The sequence below is a fragment of the Eurosta solidaginis genome, chromosome 3 (genome assembly GCF_040869045.1).
Source record: "Eurosta solidaginis isolate ZX-2024a chromosome 3, ASM4086904v1, whole genome shotgun sequence".
Lineage (NCBI taxonomy): Eukaryota > Metazoa > Arthropoda > Insecta > Diptera > Tephritidae > Eurosta > Eurosta solidaginis.
This window is the reverse complement of record NC_090321.1, coordinates 109,519,018-109,543,189: the sequence shown is the minus strand read 5'-3', so window position 1 is coordinate 109,543,189 and position 24,172 is coordinate 109,519,018. Positions and strand designations below refer to the sequence as shown.

The window sequence follows — 24,172 nt, the reverse complement described above, 5'->3', positions numbered from 1 at the left end:
AGAGTAAAAACTGTCGAGGATATATTCAGGGCGGACCACCATACCGCCACCCCGTATAGCAATATTGTCCTAACTATGGCCGTTTATATCCAATGCACTATCATAGGAGACATACCCCATTTCCGTCCAATTGCCCCTTTACATGTGTAGAGGGCAACCGTGGCCTCACGGACACGTTCCGCGGTGTTTTGTGTCCAGTTCAATTTCTTATCAAGTTTGAGCCCTAGATAGTTGGCGGACTCACTTAACTTAAACACTGTGTTTGCCAGCACTGGAGTTGAGAGAGGTGGTATCTTATACCTCCTCGTAAAGGCACCAGCTCCGTTTTATTTGGGTTCACGCCCAGACCATTATCAACGGCCCATGCTTCGACCCTTCTTAATTCCAACTGCATCATATCGCAGAGAGTTTGTGGAAACTTCCCATTTTTCACCAAGGCAAGGTCGTTAACATATGCTATAACTTTACAGCCCCTCTCCTCCTCCATGTCCCTTAGCAGCTGATTCACCACCAAAACCCGCAGCAGAGGGGATAGGACTCCACCTTGGGGACTTCCCCTACTGACTTTTGGTGACTTTTATTTAAAATTTTTTTTCGACCTCATTATGAGGTAAGTGTTGAAACACGAGGGGCACATTTTTTTTATTCTCCATACATCATCATAAGCTTTATTTTATATTAATGTTTAGTATTGAAATACTTAGGCCCACTTGCCGAATGGCAAGTTAACTTTTTAACTCAAGAGTAACAACCTGACTCGGGTTAACTCATATATTTTTGACACATTTTTTTGCTAAAAAACTTGCAATTCTGCAAGTGAGTCTTAAATTAAAAAAAGACTTTATTGTAGAATAAAAACATTTTTCTTTTATACATTTATGTATAAAGTTTTGTAAACTTGTTTTTCACATACATGCATGTAAATGTGTATATGTGTATGTATAAGGTCTCACAATACAAAGACGTATTAATAATTACATATATATAATAAAACAAGCTATGGAATCGTCCTCTTTTAAAGACTAGAAAACTCATATCTGTTGTTGAACTCCAAGTGGCTTCCTGTCGATTCCGGTGGTAAATCATCATAGGTAAAAGCAAGAAGCGCGCCATTGGTGTCATAAAACTTATAATTCGAAGGGTTGAATGTATCCGCTGACGCAATTTGCTGACTTGTGTTGGTACTTAAAAATGGGAATATATTTGCAATATTTGCATCTACAACTACACTGTTGGCACTAACATTATTTAAACCGGTTTGTGGTGAATGGGGCGATGTCAATATGCTGCAATCGCTGTCTACACTTGTACATGGTATTGATATAGCGTACATGTCATCGCCGCTCATAAAACCGGAATTTTCAATATTTCCACAAATACGATTACTGTTATGAATTTCAATATTCATAGTTACAGTTTGTTGTTGTATAACAGAATGTTGATTTTCAGATGTGCATTCATCGGAGCAATACAAAGGTTGATTAATAATGTCACAGTTTGTATCTTCAGTTGATGAATTTATAATACTTGAGTGATTTTTGTTATCTCGCGATGTTAATAAAGAATCAAAAATAGGAAGCTTAACAGATTCGTATGGATATTGTATCTGGTTAGAGTGATGACTGGCAAGATGTAAGTTGGCATCATTTACAATGCTGTCTTCTTTTTCTATTTTATTGTTATTAAAATGTGAGATCGAAGTTACAGTACTTATGTTAACTTGTTCAATATTATGTACATTGTCATGAGGGAATTCCGTCTTGGGATTTTGAAATTCATATTGTGCATCAAAAAAGTTTTCGGGATTCATGATTTTTAATACATCTTCAAGTTGATACTCCGAACTATTTTTAAGTTGATTCAAGTCGGACGGCTCAATGGAATCTAAATGAGGTAAGTTATCTATAATTCCTGGGTTAATATCACAGATAATTGCATCACTGCAAAAGCTCTTATCAGTTGAAATACTTGGCGCATAATTGTCAGCACCTTTACATGTTTTCGAATGATTGTAAAAAGAAAATGTGTCTTTGGATTTACCAAATTTCTTTGAGGGGCTGGACGAGGCAACGCTTGCACTTTTTTTCGAATTTCGAATGCGCCTACAAATTTCTTGTTGATTGCCGACGATTACATTTTGTCTACTTTTACGCTCTGGCGAAGTTATATTTTTTTTCTTGTTTATGTCTTGACTTTTCCCTCTGCGGTCACTTTTATCACTATTGGCCCTAGAAGAAAAAAATCTCGACTGTTTTTTCTGAGGTCTATATTTATAATCAGGATACTCAATCATATGAAGCTTTCTTAAATTTTCAGCTTCAATAATATATGGTTGCTTTTCTTCTTTGCCCAAAAGTTGCCAACGTCGACCAAGCTCTTTAGATATTTCTGCATTGTGTAGATCCGGAGTTTTTTCACATATTTTTCTTCTTTCCATTTGACTCCATACCATGAATGCATTCATTGGCCTTTTTATATGTCCAGGGTAATGTTTCTTGGTCTGCAAAAAATACAAAAAAAGAAAACAATAATATTTAAGGTTAAATAACAAATCGCTTTGTTCCTAAATGACCTTATTAGGATTTTATGTGTAATTGCATATTACATTTAACTGCCTACGATAAATACTTAATTTACTTCAATTGCTTTAATTGATAAGTTTTAACGCCTTTCACTAGGGTAGGCACCTTGTCGTTGGTGAGAGGGCTTAGGACTGACATCTACGCCGTATCCCCTCATAGGAGCACGGCGGGATGTCGGTGACCAAGAACTGCTAACCCCCTAATCCAGGGTGTTATGCGGACCGTGCCTATTGGACGATTTGCAGCCTGGGGATAAATTCGGCTGTATTCGACGGAGCCTTCCCGATACCGGGCCTCCTCGAGAAGTATTGATGGCCTTACCACAAAAAACGGGCGCTGCTGTGGCGGATGGTTCCTTCCCCGTATATGATACTGGACCGCTGAGACCGCTTTGTCGGGCAGGTGGTCGTACGACCAAGATGAACAACTCATTACCTAATTGTAATAAGGACGATGATAAGAGGACTGAGTCGGAAGCCAAGGACGACAAAAACGCATTAAGCGATGCGTCGGACTCAGGAGCGAGAGTAGTGCTGATTCAATGAACTCCGTGTTGGAAAAGCATACAAATGAAAACGGAGCAGTAGAGTGGAGAAGGGTACGGAGCAGAGGAAGTAAGACAGCTCTCTCGCAGTACCGTGCAGCACTAAGAATTGTCCAACGACTGGGAGCAGTGGTCGACTCAACAGAAGTGGAGATGGAGCGCTTAGAATGGGCTCATGAGGCCGTAAAAGTAGGTCGAAAGCAGTTCAAAAGGTTTGCTGTGAGAAACCCTCGTTACCGCAATCGGTACGAAGAGGAAGAAGCGTCAAATGGCAGAATGAAGAGGAGAGGTTCGGCGGAAGGCGACAAGCTTGATTTCAAGAGGCAGAATTGACCCAGTCCCAGAGACGCGAGGCAAGGCAGTCGCATAGACAAGACAAGTAGCCCTAAAGCTGTAAGACGGATGGGTCCCAATAGCGAGGAACCAACTACCTCGAAAGCTGCGAGTCAGAGGGAGGACATTAAAATGGCGAAGTGCCAACTACGGAAGTAGGAGATAAGCCAAAGGGAGATAACGCTAAGACTCCGGCTTTCTCGGAGGTGCTACAGGGGGGTAACGCTAAATTTCTGGCTTTCTCGGAAGTGCCAAATAGAGATAGCACTACGACTCCGGCTTTTCCCGAGAGGATGAGTGATTTGGCAAAGCAGTCACTGACCTAGGCGCTGGTTGATCGTAGCAGTCCTTTCGGACAGATGACAACTTAAAGGTGGAGATATGGAGAAAAGGAGCTTATTAGCTTAATGCTTAAGATGATGCGGGAACAACCAAGTAAGCCCCTTCCCTTGAAGATGATAGCGTGCGGCAACATCGTGAGAGCGGTGGCTGGATGAAGTGGTTCGAAACTTCCAAAGGCAAGCCACGAACGCGCGGATTGATGTGGTGGATAAAGCGCAAATCCCCACGGTACCAAAAGTTAAGGTATGGATACCATGCGTGATAAAGTCGGAGGCCACAATAGAGGCGGATGGTTGGCGCAAGGGTCCTCAAATGGCGGATGAGGCGATACATGTGTACACAGATGGTTCCAAAGTAGTGAAAGGAGTAGGGTCTGCTGTATACATATGAAATAAACAGATCCTACAAGCTGCCAGATTACTGTAGCGTTTTCGAAGCGAAAATATTAGCTGTAACCAAAGCAGTAGAAACACTGGAAGATAATAGCTTACACTGCAACCGTGTTAACTTGACAGTCAAGAGCAATTAAGGCAAGAATCTCGCATAGCATAGCATCTAAGTGCGTGCTAGAGTGTAAACAGTCTCTGGAGAGAATCGGGACAGGGCATATGGGAATAGATGGGAATGAATAAGCAGATGAATTAGCTAAGAGGCGCATCCCTCGAAGCTTGCTCCGTAGACCTCCCAATTAGACTGGGTGAGATTTAGAGAAGGCGAGAGGTGCACATGATCGACCAAGCGGGAAAGGCGTGGGTTCAAGCGCGGGGCTGTAAAGTGTCGAAGATTATGTGTAGGCCTTACAACCTTAGGCTAACAAAGTTCCTTCTATCATTAAAAAGAGAGAACTGTATACTCATGACAGGTATTCTGACTGGACACTGCTTTCTGGCGTCCAATGCCTTTAAGTTAAGCTTGGTCAGTGATAGCAGATGTAGGAAGTGCGGGTTGGAGGAGGAAACGATCGAGCACGTTTTGTGCTCGTGCCCTGCGCTTGCCAGGCTAAAGCCCCCATTACTGATACTTAGCATACACTTGACTTGACTTGGCGTAAACTTGGCAACTTAGCCACGATTATACTCCACTTGGCGCATAAAATCTGGCATCATAATCAGCGTTGAAATTTATTTTTAAATAAATGTCAATTTGTATGACAAAATGTCAAAATGAAATGGAAACAAACAAATGGCATCTCAAAATGTAAACGTCACTTAGAACTTACATAGAAAATCAAAATTCAACAGACTTCTAAGTCAAGTTAAGTGTTGCCAAGTTTTGAGTAATCAGTAACATGCAATGTTCATTTAACAGAACTGTAAGTGACAGTTCTCAAGCCAAGTCAAGTCTATGCTAAGTATCAGTAATGGAGCCTTAAGACTCCAGCTATTAGGAGTGATAGAGCTGTCAGATCTAGAAGCAGCAAGTGGCTTAAGTTACAGAAAGCTTCTAGTATTTGCCAAGAGAACAGAGTTATTTTATAACATAGGTTCTGGTTTTTGATAGGGGTTTTCAGTTTAGTCGTTAAAAACAAACTTCTGGTAACACTACGGACTCATTCAGTCTATGTGACGTTCTCATGGACCGGCCAGTTCAATCTAACCTAACCTTTCAAAACAATTTGCTTTAATCGAATTACACTGGTTTACAGCCAAAATGCACCAGAGACGCCATTATGAAATTTCTATGTAAAATCACCCCCTGATTTCGAAAATCAGGGTTATTTTTAATTCTATGATAACGTTTTTGAGATATTTACAAATAACGGTTTTTTCACAAAAAAAAAAAAAAAAAAATTGCGTCCACTTAATCACATATATCTCAAGAATGAATTGAGCAATTCCCAAACCGTTTTAAACTTTTACAAGGTAATCAAATTTTCTATAAACTGTGCATACCACACTTTTGCTAGACCCTGCAGATTCAAAGATAATGAACAATCATTACGGATTTTTTCCATTTTTTTTTGTAAGAATATAAAAAAATTGTACTTTACGAGGAAGGATCTCGAAAACTTTTCATTTTTTTGCAGATTTGTTTTTTTTCTCTCTAAGCTCTGTTTTATTACAAAAAAAATAAGCTTTCATTCAACAAAATCGATGGGCTAGTACAAAAGTTATAAGCATCCAAGTAATTATATCCATTTAATACTTAAGTACCCTACTGGTACATATGTGTGAGTATTCGTATATCAGTTAGTTTTTGCAGATTTTTTTGTTTTCTCTCTAAGCTCTGTTTTATTACAAAAAAAAACAAGCTTTCATTCAACAAAATCGATGGACTAATACAAAAGTTATGAGCATTCAAGTAAATATATCGGCTTTCGTCGCGTATAGACGTGTTTCGTTTGCTCCGTGTTTTTCTTTAAAATTTTTTCTTAAATGGATGACTTTTGTGCTAAGTGCAATAAAGCCTTTGCGAGAAATGACTCACTTGTTGTGCCATGTTCGGGTTTTTGCCAAAAAAGATTTCATAGAAACTGTTGTGATGGCCAGATTTCAGAATATGATGTGAAATTATTTAAGCTTAATCGTAACATCGTGTACTTGTGTCAAGGGTGTGTTAACTTGCCTGAGCGCTTTATATCCTCTTTAGGCTCTATTGCTGCTTCGCAAAAGCTTGGCATAGATTTTTTAAAAGATTTGTTCAGCTCTAAATTCGAGGATTTGATGAAGGAGGTTGAGGGGCTGAAATCGCTTATCAAATCAGATGAGCAACCTCAAAGATTTAACAGTGATAACATCAACAATGCCAATGGCCTACAATTCTTACATAGTGCCGTCAGTCCATCTTGTGTTAGTGTGCGCGAAAATACAAACAACAATAACCACGGGTCTGCTACAGCTGCGCTTTCGTCTTTGCCGTTGTCTTTTACACCTTCTGTTTACCCTATACCTACAATGTTATCACCTGTTTTTTGCAATGTCAACGGCACTTCGGCATTCGTACAGTCAAATGGTGTGAGTGTGCAAAATACATGTTCTTTAACAGATGTTACTAAGGGTCATGCAATGTCTGCTAATAATGCTATCGTGAGCAACGTACCTTCTGCCGATGGGACTGTTATTGCTTCGACCGGTGCTCAAACGTTTGCCTCTGCTGTTGCTAACAGTGTGAATGCATTGGCTTCTTCAGCTGACGATGTTTATAATCGTAACAATGCTACTTATACTTCTACGAATCCTGTTAAATCAGATGCTGCTGATACTGCTAATGCTAAAGCATCAAAATCTACAAAGAAGCGCACACTTAAGGAAATACCTGCTGCAATTGCTGTTAACCCTGATGAGTTAAATATTACTGCTAGTGGTGGGAATCCTAATATGCAATCAAGTACATCGTCGGGATTGGACATCCAACCTAGCTCGCCTAATGACAATAATAATAATAACAATAACAAGAATGCCAACAACAACAACAATGTCGGTAACACCAACAATAATGTTAATAACAATCATAGGCGTTCACGGAGGCGCGTGATTGGCTCTTGTGTGTCTACTGAACTTGGGGTAGCTGCTCGTTTCAGATGGTTTCATCTTTCTTCTTTTTTACCCTCGGTCAAACCTGAGGATATTATTGAGTATGTGATTAAACATACTAATCTAAATAAGCGTCAACTGCAGTGTTTCAAGCTTGCTAAGGAATCGGAGTCGATTAACCGTACATATGTTAATTTTAAACTTGGTGTAGATGAATTGCACTTTGATAAAGTTCTGAAGGCTGAGTTGTGGCCAGTCAATGTAACGATCAGCCACTTCCGTTTTTTTCAAAAGGACGCAAAACTACAACAGCGGACTTAGTTCATAGTGTCAATCACATGCCATGCAAATATATCAATATCTTTTTTCAAAATGTTTCTGGCCTTAGAAGCAAGACCGAAAATGTGCGCCTATTTAGTTCTTTATTGGAGTATGATGTATTTGTCATCATTGAGACTTGGCTGAATAGTAATTTCTTAGATGCTGAATTTTTTGATCCTAAGCTTTATCATGTTTTTCGTAAGGATAGAGATGCAAAAAAGACTGGCCTAAATAGAGGAGGTGGTGTGCTGATTGCCGCTCGGGTCGGTCTCCAGGCCTCGCTTATTTCTTTAACTGTTAGTGACACGCTTCTTGATCAACTTTGTGTGGGGATTCATGGCTCTCTGGGTCAACTGCTCATTTGTGCTTCATACATTCCGCCGTCCAGCCCAGAAAGTATTTATAAGGCTCATGTAAATAATATCTTAAATCTTAAGCGAAGTTCAGGAGAAACGCAGCTATGTGTTCTGGGGGATTTTAATTTAAGTAATGTTAGCTGGATCTCTCTTGAAAACAATCTCTATTTAACTCCTACTAATATTAACAGCTCTTATGAATCGTATCTTATTGATAATTGTGGAGGGGTTGGTTTATCTCAAATTAACAGTTTCCATAATTCTTTACATCGCACTCTTGATTTAATTTTTGTAACTAATAATATTAGTTTTGTTATCTCGGAACCTGCGTCTTCAATTTCGCCACCAAACTTGCATCACCTGCCCTTAAAGCTTGAAATTCAGTTCTTTGAGTATTTCTGTATTCCTACATCAAATATGAAAAAATCGTTCAATTTTCGAAGATGTGATTTTAATCGTTTAAATTCTGCTTTACGTGGAGTTGACTGGGATGCTATGCTTGGCGAAAGTGAAGTTGGAAAGTCTTTCAATGTATTTAAAAATGAAATTCATAAGATTTGCGAAAAAATCGTGCCGATATATAAAAATAAAATTTACAAATCTCCCTGGCACAATAGTGCGCTCAAACATCTAAAAAATTTGAGAAACAAGTTCTTTAAAAAATATAAGTTTACTAATCAGCGTCGATTTTATGATTTGTTTATTGTTTATAAGAAAAAATTTAACAATCTTAATAAGTCTTTATATGCTAAGTACGTTAGAAAATTTGAGGTAAACATCAAGAGCAATCCGAAGAACTTTTGGAATTACATTAACTCCATGAAGAGCGTATCTAGCATACCGAAATCAGTAAGCTACAATAATATTACTGCCAACTCTGTTAATGATGCTGCTAATCTCTTTGCTGACTTCTTCTCGGCGAATTTTATCACAGATAATGATTTAACTGTGGAAGATACAGATAACATACACAAGTTAATTAAGTCTCCCTCTGCTAATAATTTTGGGTCACTTACTCTCACTGAGGCAGACATAATTGAGGGGATTATAAAACTTAAAAATTCCTCCAGAACTGATGTTGATAATCTTTCAGTTATTCTATTGAAAAATTTTCCTTCTCTAGTACGACCCTTAATGATTATATTCAATAAATCATTGGAATCGGGTATTTTTATTGATGACTGGAAACAAGCATCCGTCACTCCCATTTTTAAGTCTGGCAACAAAAGTAACTGTTCTAATTACAGGCCTATTTCCAAATTGTCTACAACTTCGAAGCTATTTGAATGTGTTGTCAATGACAAGCTTTACTTTAGCATTAAACACCTGATTTGCGCCAATCAACATGGTTTTGTCCCGGCCAGATCCACATTAACGAACCTCGCTGTCTTTTCTGAGGATTGCTTCGCGGCATTTAGGCGGGGTTTTCAGGTTGATACAATATACCTTGACTTCTCCAAAGCATTCGATAAAATTTCTCATAAAATTTTAATTGCGAAATTAGCTTGTTATGGTTTCCACTCTACGTTCCTACAGTGGATTAAATCTTACCTGCACAACAGAAGTAATGTTGTAAATATTGACGGTGTTTATTCGAAACCATTTTGGGCCACCTCTGGAGTGCCCCAGGGCAGTATTCTGGGCCCCTTACTATTTATCTTGTTCATTAATGACATTAGCTCTTGCTTCTCATCTACCAAATTTCTGCTTTATGCTGATGATCTCAAGATCTATTCTGAGATCAGTTGTTATAATGATGTCGTTGTTCTTCAATCTGAGATTAATAAGCTTTATATCTGGTGTGTTAAGAACCGTCTTTTCCTTAATATAAGTAAGTGCCACACTGTGACGTATGGTAAAATGCTGAGGCCACTTCATACCTCCTATCATATTGCAGAAACCTTTCTTCGAACGAATCTTGAAGTTAAAGACTTGGGGGTATACTTCGACTCAAAGTTTAATTTTAACACTCACGTCAGCTTCACAATTTCTAAGGCGCTTTCAGTGCTTGCTTTTGTCAGACGCCATTCCGCAAACTTCTCTGACCCCTACACACTCAAAGTTTTATATACGTCCTTTGTGCGGTCCAAACTTGAGTATGCGGCTTTCATTTGGCGGCCCTACCACACAGTTCACATCAACCGCCTGGAGCGGGTTCAAAAAATCTTTATGCGCTTCGCGCTTATTTCATTACGTTTCTCTGAACCGATCCCGTCTTATGAGTCTCGATGCCAACTAATATCCCTATTATCCCTTAACAATCGCAGAATTCTTTTGGCCTCGTTGTTCATTTTCGATCTTTTCACGGGCAAAATTGACTGCGCGCTGCTTCTTGAAAGACTATGCTTAAATACTCCCTGTAGAAACCTCCGCCACTTTGAAATCTTTTTCATAGGGCTGAGTAGAACTGTTTATAACTCAAAAGCGCCTATTAACAGAGCCCTATCAGAAATTAATTGCTTCTCTAGTGTTTTGGATATTGATTTCTCCGACTCAAAATACGCTTTTCAACTTAAACTAAAAAATTACTTAATCTGTAATAATATAAATTCTTCTTGTTAATGTTCTCCATTGCTTAATATAAGCTGGTCTCTGTAATTTAGTCATAAGTGTCTGTACTAAACATTTGTTACTAGACTAAATAAATAAATAAATAAATAAATAAATAAATAAATAAATAAATAAATAAATAAATATATCCATTTAATTCTTAAGTACCCTACTGGTACATATGTGTTAGTATTCGTATATCGCAAGATGGGAAAACAAGCGCGTACCAAGCAGAAATTGAAGCGGTACTAAAGGACTCGGCTAAAGTTATAACAAAGTCCCAAATGGTCACGCTACAGTGCAGAGATCTCGATGAGATTAATACGCCCGAGGAGATTTGCAACGCCCTCCACCAGCAATGCAACATCAAACTTCCATATGTGGCTGCCATAAAAAGCATACGCACAGGGTACATTGGAACGAAGTCGGCACTTATAAGCCTTACAGCGGATGATGCCAAGGCGGTTCTTAATACGCAAAGAATCCGGGTAGGATGGGTTTCCTGCCGAATTAGAGAGCTCAAGCAAGAAAAACGCTGTTATAGGTGCTGGGGCTACGGGCATATAGCTCAGACATGTAAGGAGACTGTAGATAGGTCTAGCCTATGCAGGAAATGCGGCCAGGAAGGTCATAAGGCTGCAAGTTGCGAAAATGCACCGAAATGCGCGCTATGTGGGGGACAACATTCAGCAGGCAGTTTTAAATGGGTACGGGCATATAGCTCAGAAATGTAAGGAGACTGTAGATAGGTCTAGCCTATGCAGGAAATGCGGCCAGGAAGGTCATAAGGCTGCAAGTTGCGAAAATGCACCGAAATGCGCGCTATGTGGGGGACAACATTCAGCAGGCAGTTTTAAATGCCCACAACGAGAGGGCAGCAAAATGACTGCCTCATGAGGGTATTGCAGCTCAATTTAAACCATTGCGAGGCAGCCCAAGAGCTATTATCCCAAACAGTCTATGAAGGAGGATATGACATAGTGGTACTCTCTGAACAATACAAAAATCGCCAGGAGCAGGGTTGGCTCTCAGATTCAGCAGGGAAAGCCTCAATTTGGGCACCAGGGAAATTTCTCCCACAGGAAATTATGACGCCAACGGTAGCAGGATTCACGTGGGCCAAAATCAACGGTATATACGTCTTCAGTTGCTATGCCCCTCCGAGCATGACCATCGCCGAGTTCGAAGACATGATATTCGGGATCACCATTGAAGCACGAGGTAAACACCCGCTTTTAGTGTGTGGAGACTTCAATGCATGGTCATCTGTGTGGGGAAGTAGACGAACCAACGAAAGAGGGAGAGTTCTCCTCGAAAGCCTTACTTCTTCGAGGCTAGAACTCCTAAATGAACCAGGGATACATACCTTCGATATAGGTACCAGACGATCCATTATAGATCTCACCTTCGCTAGCAGCGAAATAGCAAGACGAGCAAAATGGTCCATAAGCAACGTCTACACACACAGCGACCATAAAGCTATTAGCGTAGAGCTGCTCGAAACCCCACGAACGGTAGCAGCAAGACATCGACAAAGTAGGAAATGGAAACAGCACCTTCTCGACCCACAAATATTTGACATTATCTGGAAGGACGCCATAGTACGAGAATCGCATGCGGAAGACCAGTCGGTTCAAATCACTAAGTTGCTATGTATGGCATGTGATGCTGTCATGCCCAGAGGTCGCGGAAGAGCACAGCGCACTCTGGTATATTGGTGGAATGACGAAATTGCGGAAGAGCGTAGAAAATGCCACAAAGCACGAAGAATAGCGCAGAGGGCACGCTCATCACCACGATATGCAGAGCTACACAGCACCTACGTCGCACAAAGAAAGGCACTTAAAAATGCCATAAAAAAGAGCAAGAAGTTATGCTTTAGGGAACTGCTGGATAATGTCGACCTAGATTCTTGGGGATCAGCCTACAGAACTGTGATGGCCAAAGTTAAAGGACCGATATCACAACAACCTACGTGCACGATACTGATGAATATTATTGTTGAAACACTTTTCCCGGCGCAAGATCGCTGGACTTATCCAAGCGAGGATCTAGAAAGTACGGAAATTCCGCAAATTACAGAGCAAGAGGTGCTGGACGCTGCAAAAAGAGTTGCTGATAACAAATCCCCAGGACCCGACGAAGTACCAAACATAGCCCTTAAAGCCGCGATTACAACTAGGGCTACATTATTTACTGATCTTTTTAATGCCTGTATGCAAGAAGGCGTGTTCCCTCGCCCGTGGAAACGACAAAGACTTGTCCTATTGCTGAAACGTGGTAAACAGCCGGACCAACCATCCTCATATAGGCCACTTTGTATGCTGGATTCCCTAGGGAAGATTTTCGAGCGTATAATTAGTGAGCGCCTACAGCTGACTCTAGAAAGACCAGGTGGCTTATCGAATAGTCAATATGGATTTCGCAAATCAAGATCCACCGTAGATGCAATACAAACAGTCGTCAATATAGCTAGAGAAGCTATCTCTGGAGGCCAAAATAAAAGGAAGTTCTGTGCACTGATTATGTTGGACATCAAGAATGCTTTTAACACTGCGAACTGGATGCAGATAATGGCAGCACTGCAAAGCTTCGGCACTCCAGCTTACTTACGCAGAATTATAGGTAGCTATCTTAAAGACAGAGTACTTCTTTTTGACACGGATCAAGGAGCAAAAGAGTACAAAATCACAGGAGGCGTCGCACAGGGATCTGTTCTCGGTCCAACGCTTTGGAATGTAATGTATGACGGGGTGCTAAAGATTGATCTACCAGAAAACACGCAAATTGTGGGATATTCTGATGATATTGCAGTGGTAGTAGTGGCCAAGAAACTGGACCTGCTTCAAGCATTATGTAATGACGCCGTAGCAAGAATAAAGGAATGGCTGACCAATACAGGACTGGAGTTGGCTAGCCAAAAGACGGAAGTGGTATTAGTAAGCTCCAAACGGTCGGCGAACGAGTTAGTCTTAACTGTCGGGGATCATCAAATCACCTCAAAGGATTCCTTAAAATACATAGGAGTGCACATTGACTCTAAGTTAACTTTCAAAGAGCACTTCAGAGCGGTGGGGGAGAAAATTACCAAAGTTAATGGATCACTTATGCGAATAATGCCTAACATTGGTGGTCCGAGCGAATCTATACGTCAGCTATTGTCCACAGTAACCAGCTCAATAATACTATACGCAGCACCAGTGTGGTATGGATCTAAACAGACCCATCAAAAATATATATTAGCAGCGTACCGACTTGCTTCTTTAAGAATAGCAAGTGCTTATCGGACTGTGTCCGACGATGCGATCCTGGTTCTAACCCGTAAAATCCCAGTGGACTTACTGGCAAGCGAAATGGCCGATCTGTATAACACTAATATCGAGCGACCATCTGAAGAAGACAAGAAAAGAGCAAGGACACAAACAATAGCTAAGTGGCAAGAACGGTGGGAGGCCTCGAGTAAAGGGTGTTGGACTTTCACACTAGTTTGGAACGTAGCTCAATGGAATGAGCGGAAGCACGGCGAACTGAACTACCATCTCACGCAGATAATGAGTGGACATGGCGGTTTCAAAGAGTATTTATGGAAGCGTAGGATAGAGGAAGATCCTCATTGCCCAATGTGTACCACAGAGTTAGAAAACGCAGAACACGTCATGTTCTACTGGCCCCGTTTCCACGAAGAAAGACTCTCCTTGCATGGAGTCTTTGGGGAGGAACCTACCACGAGAAATTTAGTTTCACGTATGTGCAACAGGAAAGAGTGCTGGACTGCAGTGAGCAAAATGGCATTTATAGTAATGACACGCCTGATGGATGCTGAGAGGGATCGCAGAGAAATGCGCATGCGAAGCAGTGGCGATTAAATGGACACTCAGAGCAAATAGCGGGAACCTGGACGCAGGGACAACAGTAGGCTCTTAAAAAATGAGAAATATGGAACGCCACCTTGCAGTAATGCGAAAGTGGTGCCGGGGTGGGCGACGGTTCCCGAACGGGGCTGTTTTTTAGTCTACGGACAGACGGTTGCTGCGACGGCAGCAATTATGGTGCATTAGGCATTTTTCAGCCTCCCCGCAACAAAAAAAAAAAAAAAGTTAGCGAATATTAACACATATGTACCAGTAGGGTACTTAAGTATTAAATGGATATATTTACTTGAATGCTTATAACTTTTGTATTAGTCCATCGATTTTGTTGAATGAAAGCTTATTTTTTTGTAATAAAACAGGGCTTAGAGAGAAATAACAAATCTGCAAAAAGTAAAAAGTTTTCGAGATCCTTTCTCGCAAAGTACAATTTTTTTTATATTTTCACCAAAAAAATTGAAAAAATCGGTAATGATTGTTCGTTATCCTTGAATCTGCAGGGCCTAGCAAAAGTTTTGTGTGCACAGTTTACAGCAAATTTTATTACCTTTTACCAAGTTTTTTTTTTGGACAAATCCGTTATTTGTAAATATCTCAAAAACGTTACCATAGAATTAAAAATAACCTTGATTTTCGAAATTAAGGTGTGATTTTGCATAGGAATTTCATAATGGCGTCTCTGGTGCAGAAAAAATTTGAATTTGTGATCCAGTGTTATTATTTTGCCAGGACCGCCTTGGTGTGGTGGTAGCGTGCTTGATCCTATTGGAATAAGTAATTTCAACTAATGTAAATGAAGCCTTGGCCTTGGCGGCCACCGTGGTGTGATGGTAGCGTGCTCCGCCTATCACACCGTATGCCCTGGGTTCGCACCCCGGGCAAAGCAACATCAAAATTTTAGAAATTAGGTTTTTCAATTAGAAGAACAATTTTCTAAGCGGGATCGCCCCTCGGCAGTGTTTGGCAAGCGCTCCGGGTATATTTCTGCCATGAAAAGCTCTCAGTGAAAACTCATCTGCCTTGCAGATGCCGTTCGGAGTTGGCATAAAACATGTAGGTCCCGTCCGGCCAATTTGTAGGGAAAATCAAGAGGAGCACGACGCAAATTGGAAGAGAAGCTCGGCTTTAGATCTCTTCGGAGGTTATCGCGCCTTACATTTATTTATTTAAATGAAGCCTTATGTTAATTTTAGTAATGTACATATATCGCTTTTTGGTTTCTATTATAATCAATACTTAGGTAACTTCTTTTTTTCTTCTTTTTCTAATTAAATAAAAGGACGTTTTTCTTTTGATCCACCATCACATTTATCAGGTTATAGTCACAGCGATATTTAAAATCATTTAAATTGGATTATATTAATTGATTAAAATAAATTTCGCCATAATGAATGATGTCCTGCAGTAGAAAACGGAGATTCCGTTATTGGATGGAACCAATTTTAATAATTGGCGATTCAGGATTGAAATTGCCTTAGAGGAAAAAAAAATTGTGGTCGTACATCAATAAAAGCTTGAAGGATCACTTGGCTGGTGTAGCCGAGGCAGAGGATCAACTAAGAATTAGAAGAGAAGAAAAGCAATGCAAGAATTTTATTGTTCGTAGCATACACGATTGTCAATTAGAGAACATAAAAGACAAGGCGTATGCGAAAGACATGTTTGATACATTAGCACAAATTTTTGAGCGTAGGAGCATTGCTGGTCAATTGTTAGTACGTCGTCAATTACTAACAAGGAAATGTAATGATATGGATGATATGAAAGATCATATTTTGAAGTTCGATTGTAAAATGCGTGAATTAAAATCCATGGGTGCAAAAATGGAAGATCTGGATGTTGTGTTTCACTTGGCCATCACGCTCCCGAAAACATACATCACATTGGTAACAACAATCGAAACAATGGATGCGGACAAAATTACATTGGATTTTGTAAAGAGTAGGCTACTGGATGAATATCAAAAGCGGACACCGAATGTTTCGAGTGAAAAATCATCGTCTAGTGCTATGCATGCATCGGTTACATGCTATAGTTGTGGACAGGTAGGCCATATAAAATCTCAATGTGACAAGAAAAAGAAACAAAGAAAAATGCATCGCCCAAAGATGAACAGTAATTTTAAAAGGAACGAAAACTCAGATAAGAGCAGCGCTCATAATGCGGAGACAAAATGTGCTACTTCGATGTTGGCACACACATGCAATAATTATTTTTATTAATCATCCCACTAAACCAAAGCTTCCGATTTTTCGAAAATCAGTCTTTTCTAAACAAAGTCGAAAGTCTACCAATCTAGCTTAACGAATTCGCAACGATTGGCCAAACCAGAATCTCCGAAGTTGTTGGATATCAGACTTGTCTGAAGAAAATCTAATATTTTCCGATTTTACTTAACAACTTCGTATCTATTTCGAAAAGAGAAAAACGTAAATAGATTTTTAAACTCAGTAGGCGTTGAAACATTTTTAAATTTCAGATCTTTTCAGATTGTGAGTAGCAAAAAAAGTGTTGTGCATAAAAACTAAATAATAAAATTTATACATATATTTGCTGCAGTGAGTGAAATACAAAAGTAAGTGTGAGTAAAATCATGTCGCGTCAAGCTCAGCACAAAAGCATTAAAAGAGAAACAAAAAAAATACTGGACTCCATTTTTAACAATGAAACTGAAAATCGCGCTGAAAATGCGCAGAAATATAGCACAGACATTTTTGAAGGCGTGCAAGTCGAAAGTGCAAACAAAATGGACATTGATAGTGATTTTGACTTGCTATCTGTTTGCCAGAGTTCTTCGCAAGTCAAAGAACCAGAACCAGGAAACGAACCTGAGAGTCTAAGGAGTTTCCTCAAGTCTTGGACAATCAGACACGGTATTTCGCAAATAGCCGGTAACGAACTTCTCAGTAGACTTCATAAAGTCGAAGGGCATATTGTGCCATGCGATGTACGCACCTTGAGAGGAACTTCCAGAGAAACTCAAATTGCAAGCATGGGTAGCGGATCATATTACCATTACGGATTAAAGAATTCTCTCACCGATTTCTTATACAAAAATATAAAATTGCGCAATTCAAATACAGACACTTTAGAGCTAAACTTCGGTATCGACGGATTACAGATATTTAAGTCATCAAAGCAAACTGCTTGGCCTATAATGATGAGTGTTTCTAATTATGAAGACGTTTTTTTGGTTGGGTGTTATGTGAACTCGGATGTAGAGGGAGTGCGAAGTCCCAAAACAGCCTTTAGTAGACGACCTGAAGATGTTGCTACAACAGGGCTTTCATTATGATGAGAACGTATTTTCCATCTCGATTGGAGCTTTTGTTTGCGATTCTCCCGCTAGAGCATTTATTTTAAATATCAAAAGCCATTCAGGTTACTATTGCTGCTCGAAGTGTACACACAGAGGTGAAAGGTACATGAGAAGAATAACCTTCCCTTCTAACGCAGCGAGTATGCGAACAGATTCATCATTTAAGGAAAAATTACAAAAAGAGCATCACTTAACTCTCGATCAAAATTTGCTAGAAACTATAAATGTTGGCTGCGTCACTCAATTCCCGATAGATTACATGCATTTCGTTTGCTTGGGAGTTACTCGTCAGCTTGTTAAACTCTGGGTAAAAAATAAAATGAAAGTTATTCGTTATCAAAATCGCAAATAGAAAACTTGTCCTTCGAAAACATTGTGCTAAAAAAACAGTTTTCTTCTGAGTTTCCTCGAGTGCCGAGAACAATTGATGAATTAGATAGATGGAAAGCAACCGAGTACCGATCTTTTCTGTTGTATAGTGGACCGTATGTGCTACAAAACAAAATCGATGAAAAACGTTACCGTCATTTTTGCAAATTGCACATGCAAGGGTGGTTTCAAGCCAGCACGCACTACTGTTGTGAAACGTCAAGACGATACTGATGATGCAAAGTCAATCCGTCCAGTGCGAGCTCTGCGAAGAAGTTCATTGGCCAAACAACAGAGTGCGAGGGAAAGATCAATAATAATGAGTAGTAAGATGAAACGCAGGTACAATGAGAACAAAAATTCGGAAGGTTTCTTGGAAGGAGATTTGGTACTGTTATACAACCCTCACCGGCGGAAAGGTGTTCCATCCAAGATTCGGTGCAGTTGGGAAGGCCCGTACAAAGTTGTGAAGAAGATCAGTGATAACATCTACCGCATACAAACCACTGGGAAACCACGGAGTAGAAAAGTGGTACATCTGGAGATGCTAGCGGCGTTTAGATCGGGAGATTTGTCTGATTGGGACGATCAGACTTAGGTGGAGGGCAGTGCTACGAATATTAGCAAAACTAAGGGGTGCTGCTATATCTTGACCGATGCTAAGCAGTGACGTGAATTCACATCAATAATTCAATCATTATGTATCTACATAAACGAAACAATAATTGCTTCTACACATATGTACCATGTAGGTATACGAGCAGCGGAGAGTCAATGCACACACACATGCATATATCGGAGATACTCCTGAAAGTATGCAATGAGAGACGCTATAAAATCGTGCAATTGTAGATATAGCTGAGAAGTTTGAGAGCTGATGGCAACTAGTAGATTCTGGAAGCGCCTAGAAGACGCGAACGTTGAAATCAGAGAGTATAAAAGGTAGAGGAGCTGGAATTCAGTTTGATTTGAGCTATCAAGCAGTTTCGATTAAGACGCTATCTAGCGAGCCATAGCAGTATTATTTTGAAAGTCAGTTTCATTTAAGCTCTCAGTTTGGTTATTAAGCCAGCTAGTTGCAAAGTATAAGTGTTATTGTGAAGTACTTTAATAAAGGCCATTTTTCCATTATTCAATATTGGAGTTATTTATTCAACACTTTAGTGATACGAACTTAGCAGAAGGGCAAATAAGAGGATTTGCAAGTAAATTCGTTACGATATTTATGTTGAAGTAGAGTAGAACTAATATATGTGACCCGGTCTATGAAAAGGTGGCTTATGACTCAAACAAAAATTTTCCACTTTTTTTCTGGTTTCGATAGTTTTTGAGACGCTCTTTCACGTGGTGAAAGCTAGAAAGTCCTAGCTTGCTTAGAAGTGCACTAAAAATGTAGAGAAAGAAGAGCACAAATGAAAGATGATGAAGCCATTGGTTCCTTCGATACCACTTTGGTGGCTGGTGAAGCATCCTTAGATTTTTGATAGCATTCTTCTCGATGGCAATGGATCCAATTATCGGTCAGAAACTGGTTTGTGCTTTGCCTTCTGGGCATGACTGTTCATAATGCAAAAGAAAAAACTAATAAGAAACTGAAGAAATGCATTGTTTATCTTTAACAGCTGTTTCTCACAATTTCTTTTTTGAGTCATAAGCCACCTTTTCATAGACCGGGTCACATATATTTTAAATTTACATTTGTAGGTACAGGGTTCACAAGTGTAAATTTTTTGTTAAATTAAAATTCGTATACAATTAAGTTCAGTTGATTTGATACCCCACATTTACACCAACGACAAAAATGGATGCTTACTATTGATGCTTTAAGGCAAAAACTTAGTGAGCTAGATTTGATCACGAAGGATTAAAACGCGAGTTGCAAGAAAGTTGTGAGTTGTAGATAATGAAAATAATGGTAGGGAACGTCCAACTTCTCTGTATGCTGAGGCAGGCGCAGATAAAATGCTCCTATCAATATCGAGACGGGTTGCTTTTAGACTGCGCGACATTGAAGACAGTGTATCTTGTTTTTACGGTAGTTCTCAAGATGTGAACCAGTGGGTGTCGGAGTTTGAAGACATTGCAATGGAATAGCTACAAAAATTTTTGTATGCGAAACAATTGTTGAAAGGTCCGTCAAAGTTGTTTCCTAGGGGTCTAAGTGGAGTTAGAGATTGGGATTTTCTTAAACGTGCTGTTGTGGAAAAGTTTGGTATACAACTGTGTGCATAAGAAGTACATCGTGCGCTTCGTAATAGGCGGAAAACATCGAAAGAAACGTTACAAGAATATTTTTATATTCTTATTGAAATGGGTAAACCAATAGAGTTAGATGACCAAAGCATATGTGAATATTTTTTAGAAGGAATTCCTGATAGCAGGGCCAACAAAACTATTCTTTATCAAGCGAAATCGTTACGTGAGCTTGAGAAACAAATCCTTGTGTATGAAAAAGTAAAAGGGCCTGAAACTTCGCAAAATAAATTGAGTGCATCTCAAAATTTTTCTGGTATACCGGCTGTAGAGAAAGCCAACAAAGATTAGAAAACCAAGTGTTACTCATGCGGCAAAGACGAGCGTCGGGCCAGAGAGTTTCGTAGTGAGAAGGTAGGTGAAGTAACATGCTAATTTTATAAGGAGAAGGGTCATTACTCATTCCAATGCAAAGACAAAAAGCCAGCTAAGACTGAAGTTAAAAGCATATTGGCTTTCGAGGACACATATCAAACGAATGGACGTAACACTAAATACGTGTACATTCACTGCATTAGTAGACACAGGATGTGAGGTTTCTTTGTTAAGATATGATACGCTCTTGATGTTGGGTGATATAGAGCTAAAGTAAGAAAAGCTGGAGTTAGTGGGTGTTGGCAAAGAAACTCTCACGACAATGGGATGTTTGGAAGCTGAAATAGGAATAGACGAGGTGATTCCTCAGATTACCTTCCATATCGTGAAAGAAAAAGATTTTCCTTATGCAGCTATTTTAGGTAACGATATACTCAAAGTAGGTAGGCAGGTAGGTGAAATGGCTGCGACCCTGGTCGCCCAAGTAGCGATTTAAAGCCGTTTTGATGCCATGTAACTCGTCTAAAACCTACGGAATGTTACGGTCAATGTACTGCAACCAGCCAGAGTTGTTGATAAAATTAAGAATATTCGAGATTGCTATAATAGATACACCTCTGAGATCTTCTAGAAACGGGGTTCCAAAGAACCTTAGTCGGGCTCTAGCTAGAGCCGGGCATTTACACATAAAATGTGTACTGTCTCCCTGGCATTTGGATCTTTGCAGCTTTGCAGTAGTCATTATCGGAATGCCCATCTTTTCCGCATGCGTACCTACTGCCCAATGACCGGTGCAGACTGCTATCATGTTGCATGTGTTGGCTCTGGATTTGTTCAGAAGACTTCTCGTCCTCTTTCCATCATAGTTTGGCCAAATGGATTTTGATATTGCACAGCTTTGGATATTCCCCTTGGCTACTGCTAAGGGTATGCCTACTTCGACACTGGTTGTTTCCTCGCTCATCTCCGATGAGCCCCTGAGTGCCAGCTCGTCGAACTTCTCGTTACCCTCTATCCCCCTATGACCCGGGACCCAGATAACGCATAGTTCTCGATTGGTGGTTAACTGGGATATGAGTCTCTTACAAGCCCACGCTAATTTTGAGTTAATGTGTAGCGAAGAAAGCGCTTTTATCGCTCAGAGTAGACTCCGGCCCCCACTCCCGACTTCATCTTCGAGCCGTCAGTGTAGATTTGGATGTCGTCGACCCCTATGCCCGGGTTTCTCTTCCACTCGTTCCTGCTTGGAATGGCGGTATTACAACCGTACTCAAACTTTAGTTTGCGAGGGTAGTAATCTGTCTCGGTACTACATGTACCATGCGGAAGTTTCTTTAGGATACTACTATGCCCTTGCTGAGTATCCTTCCAACACCCAGACTCCCTGAGTCTCAGTGCAGTTTGTGACGATGTACAAAGTATATGTAAGTCGATCGGAAGCAGGTGCAAAATGGGATGTAAAGCAGTTGTGCGGCAAGTGCGTTCGGCCCCTATGGCACCAACACACGCAATGCGCTGGACTTTTTGCAGCTGGTGAGATTGTAGCTCTTACTTAGAGCTTCCCACCAGACCATGTAACCATAGGTAAGCACCGGTCGCACACCGCCTCGTACATCCAAATTACCATGCTTGGCTTGAGCCCCCATTTCTTACCAAACATTGATTTGCAGGCATAGAAGGCGATGCAGGCCTTCCGTACCCGCTCTTCGATGCATAATTTCCAACTCAACTTGCAGTCAATTGTTAGTCCCAGATACTTAGTACTCGCTGACATGGTTAGTTGCTGGTCGTTTAAGAATTGTGGTATGAAGGCAGGTGGCTTGTACTTCCTCGTAAAGAGAAGCAGGTCCGTCTTGTCGGGAGTTAACCTAAGGCCACATCCCTGTGCCCACCTGCTGAGTTTAGCCAAGGCCAAGGTGATCAACCAAGGCAGAGGTGAAGCCTGTGGTGTGCCTCTGCATTCCTGCTTGCCAACACTAGCTACGCCTAGCTCTGCTGTTATTTCGCGGTTGCGAAGCAGGGTTGAAATCCAAAGCCGTAGTGGTTCTTCAACCCCTGCCCTACTGAGGGCAGCCACAATCGCTTCGGCTCTTACATTGTTAAACGCGCCTTCACATCAACAAATGCAGCCAGAGTGAACTGCTTGTGATGAAGGGACTTTTCCACCATTCAAACTACCTCATGTAGCGCGGTTTCTGTGGATTTCCCTCAGGTACGCGTGCTGTGCCGTGGAAAGTGGAGCCTCACCTAGAAGCTCCCGTATATGTATATCTAGTAGCCTTTCGAACGTTTTCAGAACAAAGGACGTGAGACTTATTGGCCGAAAGTCTTTGGCTACTTCATGCCCCCTTCTGCTGGCCTTAGCGATGAAAACCACCCTTGTTTTCGTCCACGAGACCGGAATGTGGTTGAGACAAATGCATGCCTCGAAGATCTCCTTTAGTTCCTTAACCAAAATTTCTGAGTCTTCTTCAGCATAATAGGTACAATACCATGCACGCCCGGTGATTTATATGGAGAGAAGCTATCTATTGCACAGGCAATTATCTTCTCCGCTAAAAGGTTGTGTATGAGGCCAACAGGTACTTCCTGATGTGCCGTCTCTGTATCGCGTACTCCCTCCCCCGATCCATCCGGGAAGTGAGCATCTATAAGGATGTTAAGAGTCTCAGCCGCCGATTCTGCACATGTTCCATCGGCGCGCTTGACAAATGTATTTTTTGACTCAAAGAAGCAAATATGATAATACGAGCAGATAGAGTCGAATCCTAAAAGCTGAAAAATGGAGAAGAACTGAGTGGGGCTAAAGGACCCGATAGGCGCATAGATAGCGACATAGGTAAGGTTTCTAAGGATATTATCGCAAAACGATATACGGTAGTTTCGGTGCGGGAAAATTTGGAAATGGGAGTCAACAAAGATAAAAGAGAAATGTTTTCTTCGGGTATAGGAATGAAGGATCCGGCTGTCAAGTCGAATGCGGCGATGAAAATGGCCATTGAGGGATTGACGTAGACGACGTTAGGTCTAAGGTACTACCAGATGCAGGGATGCTGCTAGAGAATTGGGTACTACCAGATGCAGGTGGAAAGAATGGTTAAAGAATATAAACCGAAGAAGGAGTACGTTGCTCCAGTACACATGAAATTATTATTGTACGATGAAACACCGATCTACCAACGACCTCGTCGAATGTCACATGCTGACAAATGTTGGGTGGAAGAACAAATAACTTAAATGTCAAACGATGGCATCATCCGAAATAATTCGTCTAAATTCGCATCGCCCATAGTCCTTACGAAAAAGAAGAACGGGGATAAGCGACTATGCTGCGATTACAGGAAAGTTAACGCAAAAATTATAAGGGAAATGTTTCTATGGCGGTAGTTGATGAGATGCTGGATAGCTTAAGTGAAGCCCGTATGTTCACCGCACTGGACTTATAAAATGCGTTCTACCATGTCCCCATTGAAGAAAACTATAGAAAGTATACTGCTTTTGCAACGCATGGCGGACAATACGAATTTTGTTTCGTGCCATTTGGAA

At 40.6% G+C, this 24,172-nt stretch overlaps 1 protein-coding gene across 12 annotated transcripts in view; it reads right to left on the bottom strand.

The window, feature by feature from the left end:
• Window positions 1-639: 639 nt before the first annotated feature.
• Window positions 640-24,172, bottom strand: part of Sox14 (Sox box protein 14) — a 252,364-nt gene continuing 228,831 nt past the window's right edge. For 10 of the 12 annotated variants that reach the window (XM_067772933.1, XM_067772935.1, XM_067772932.1 and 7 more), the window contains exon 3: window positions 641-2,500. In XM_067772933.1, the coding sequence (XP_067629034.1) occupies window positions 1,016-2,500 (1,485 nt within the window). In that variant the 3' untranslated portion in view covers window positions 641-1,015. Of the gene's footprint in view, window positions 2,501-24,172 lie in introns of all 12 variants that reach the window. The other 2 variants (XM_067772942.1, XM_067772943.1) reach the window with 1 other exon arrangement.